Source organism: the organism of the source record quoted next, unplaced genomic scaffold, assembly GCF_019419815.1.
Source record: "Pyrus x bretschneideri cultivar Hongxiangsu unplaced genomic scaffold, Pyrus_bretschneideri_v1 Contig21, whole genome shotgun sequence".
In the NCBI taxonomy this organism is placed as follows: domain Eukaryota; kingdom Viridiplantae; phylum Streptophyta; class Magnoliopsida; order Rosales; family Rosaceae; genus Pyrus; species Pyrus x bretschneideri.
In genome coordinates this window covers 7,001,072-7,003,708 of record NW_025999513.1, presented here as the reverse complement: position 1 = coordinate 7,003,708, position 2,637 = coordinate 7,001,072, and the positions used below count along the sequence as shown (strand labels likewise).

The window sequence follows — 2,637 nt, the reverse complement described above, 5'->3', positions numbered from 1 at the left end:
AACGAAATGGTTGATGAAGCACTAAGGCGAGATATGGCCAACATAAGCAAGTCACCCTTCATAGACGAGATTGAGCAGGCAGAACCTCCACACAAGTTTAGCATGCCGCACTTCACATCTTTCAAAGGAGATGGAGATCCAAAGAGGCACTTGAAGCACTACCGAAGCGCGATAGTCCTTTATCGGAACAATGATGCCCTTATATGCAAAATATTCGCCACCACTCTACAAGGTGAGGCACAAGATTGGTTTCACACCTTGCCACCACGATCCATCCAGAATTTTGATGATCTTTCTTTGGTTTTCACCAAAGAATACTCATCTTATCGCTCGATCAAGAGAAAGTCTGATCACTGTTCAACATAAAGAAAAACCCAAAGGAGTCACTCCGCGACTACGTGAAGAGGTTCAAATTGGAGAAGGCGAAGACCGTCAGATGTGATGACTCGATAGCAAGTGCAGCCTTCCAAAAAGAACTCCCAGCAGACCACTCACTGTTCGGAGAAATGATCATGAAAGAAGACCTAACTTTAGCAGATTCCTTCGCCCTGGCAGAGAAACATGCATTTTGGGACAAGGCTCGACGAGCAGAGAAGGCACCCGAGCAGACTAAAAAAGAGTCGACAATTGTTCAAAGGAAGGAGGACAAGAAACCGCCTAGCAAAGGCAAGCAGGAGGCCAAGCGCAGGGTCTAACCCATAATTAAAGAAGGCTCGATAACCAAAAACTATTCTAAGTTCTCAATTCCGATCCATTAAATCCTTTGTGATATCAAGAAAGAGTTGTGGTTCAAGCTGTCGAAACAATCAAAATGAGATACTTCCAAGTTAGACCATACCAAATATTACGCATTCCACTGGGGTCCCAATCACACAACCGACGACTGCTACACTTGGAAGAACTACCTAGAGAAGCTCGTGAAAGAAAGCAAAGTCGATAGATACTTGGACAAGCTGGCTGTGCAGCCAAGAAGGAATGCAGACGAGAATGAGGAGCTGCCAACCAAGATGATTCGAATCAATGGCATTTTCGCCGAATCCGAAGGCCACCAATAACTCTAAAAAAAGGAAGATCCAGCAGGCTTTACTAATCTCACAAATCCAAGCTGGCGATATCCAACTTGGACCTATTATTGGTTTTACTGAGCAGGATGCAGAAGACGTCGATTTCCCGCATGATGATGCACTAGTAGTATATGTCCAACTAGCCCATGCTATAATTGACAAGATGATGGTTGACAATGGAAGTGCAGTCAACCTACTACAACTTTCAGTCATTCAAAAGATGGGCCTGGAAAGCACAATCATACGCCAAGCAGAAGTACTTACCAGATTCAACGGACATACCTCAACTGCCATTAGCCACATCACACTTGACGTGAAAACACCGTCAGTCGTCTCAAAACAAATGTTCACGATCATAACCGACCCATCTCCCTACAATGGGATTCTTGGGAGACCTTGGTTAATCAAGCTAGATGCCGTCACTTCAGTCAAATATCGAAAAATTCGATTCCGTATCCCGGGAGGAGGAGGAGAAGTGATCAAGTCTGACCAGGCCTCATCACGACAATGCACTGTGAAAATGTTGAAATAAACAAAACAGAAGACCTTTACCTCCCCCCCCGGCACGCGTGCGTAGAGGCTACTGAAGTCCAAAAAGGCGAATAAGCTACCAAATAGCAATTACAGCAGGTGGATCAAGAAGATGGCGCCCAAACAGACGAGATAGGATGGAAACCCAAAGAGGACGCCGAAGACATCATTCTTGATCCCCAGCAGTCGGAAAAGACGGCTAAAATTGACTCATGTCTAAGACCAGTTGAGAAAGAAGAAATCACAACTTTCCTTAGAGAAAACCAAGACATCTTCGCATGGTCATCATCCTACATGCTCGGCATTGACCCTGAGGTGGCCTGCCACAAGCTGCACTGCAACCCCACTGCCAAACCGGTAATCCAAAAGGGAAGACATTTTGCACCTGAGCGAGTAGGTGATCATCGAGGCAGAAATTGACAAGCTATTGGAGCCCGAATTCATAGAAGAGGTAGCACAATCAGCATGGCTTGCCAATGTCGTACTAGTCATGAAGAAAAAGAAAGGCAAATAGAGGGTTTGCGTAGACTACACCGACCTCAATAAAGCATGCCCAAAAGACCCTTATCCTGTCCCTAAGATCAATCTATTAGTAGATTTAACTTCTGGGAACCAGCTGCTCAGCTTTTTGGACGCATACTTCAGTTATGACCAAATAGCCATGTACGAGCCTAACAAGGAGAAAACTGCGTTCATGATAGAGGGGGGCACTTACTGCCACAAGGTCATGCCTTTTGGCCTAAAAAACGCAGGAGCCACTTACCAAAGGTTAGTAAATATGATGTTTAAGAAACAAATTGGGGTAACCATAGAGGTCTATGTCGATGATATCATGATAAAGGGTAAGTAGCGGTCAGACCACATTCGTAACTTGGCAGAAACTTTCAATATCCTTAGAAAGTACAAAATGAAGCTCAACTTTACCAAATGCACGTTTGAAGTATCTTCAGGCTGATTCCTAGGGTACTTAGTAACTCAACGAGGAATTGAAGCACATCCCAAGCAAATCCGAGCAATCTTAGAGATGAAGTCTCCAACTACC

The 2,637-nt window shown here is 44.6% G+C and overlaps 1 protein-coding gene across 1 annotated transcript; it reads left to right on the top strand.

Moving 5' to 3' along the window:
* Positions 1-6: 6 nt before the first annotated feature.
* On the top strand, positions 7-695 carry LOC125477394. Its single transcript, XM_048584422.1, has 2 exons — positions 7-300; positions 369-695. The coding sequence occupies exons 1-2, from the start codon at positions 7-9 to the stop codon at positions 693-695; spliced, it is 621 nt and encodes a 206-aa protein (XP_048440379.1).
* Positions 696-2,637: the final 1,942 nt, after the last annotated feature.

What these genes read in the sequence shown, in the direction of transcription:
- LOC125477394 (XM_048584422.1), top strand. Translation starts at nt 7, where the DNA reads ATGGTTGATGAAGCACTAAGGCGAGATATGGCCAACATAAGCAAGTCA. An exon ending in ATTTTGATGATCTTTCTTTG is followed by an intron (nt 301 to 368) that starts GTTTTCACCAAA and finishes TTCAACATAAAG; the next exon opens with AAAAACCCAAAGGAGTCACT.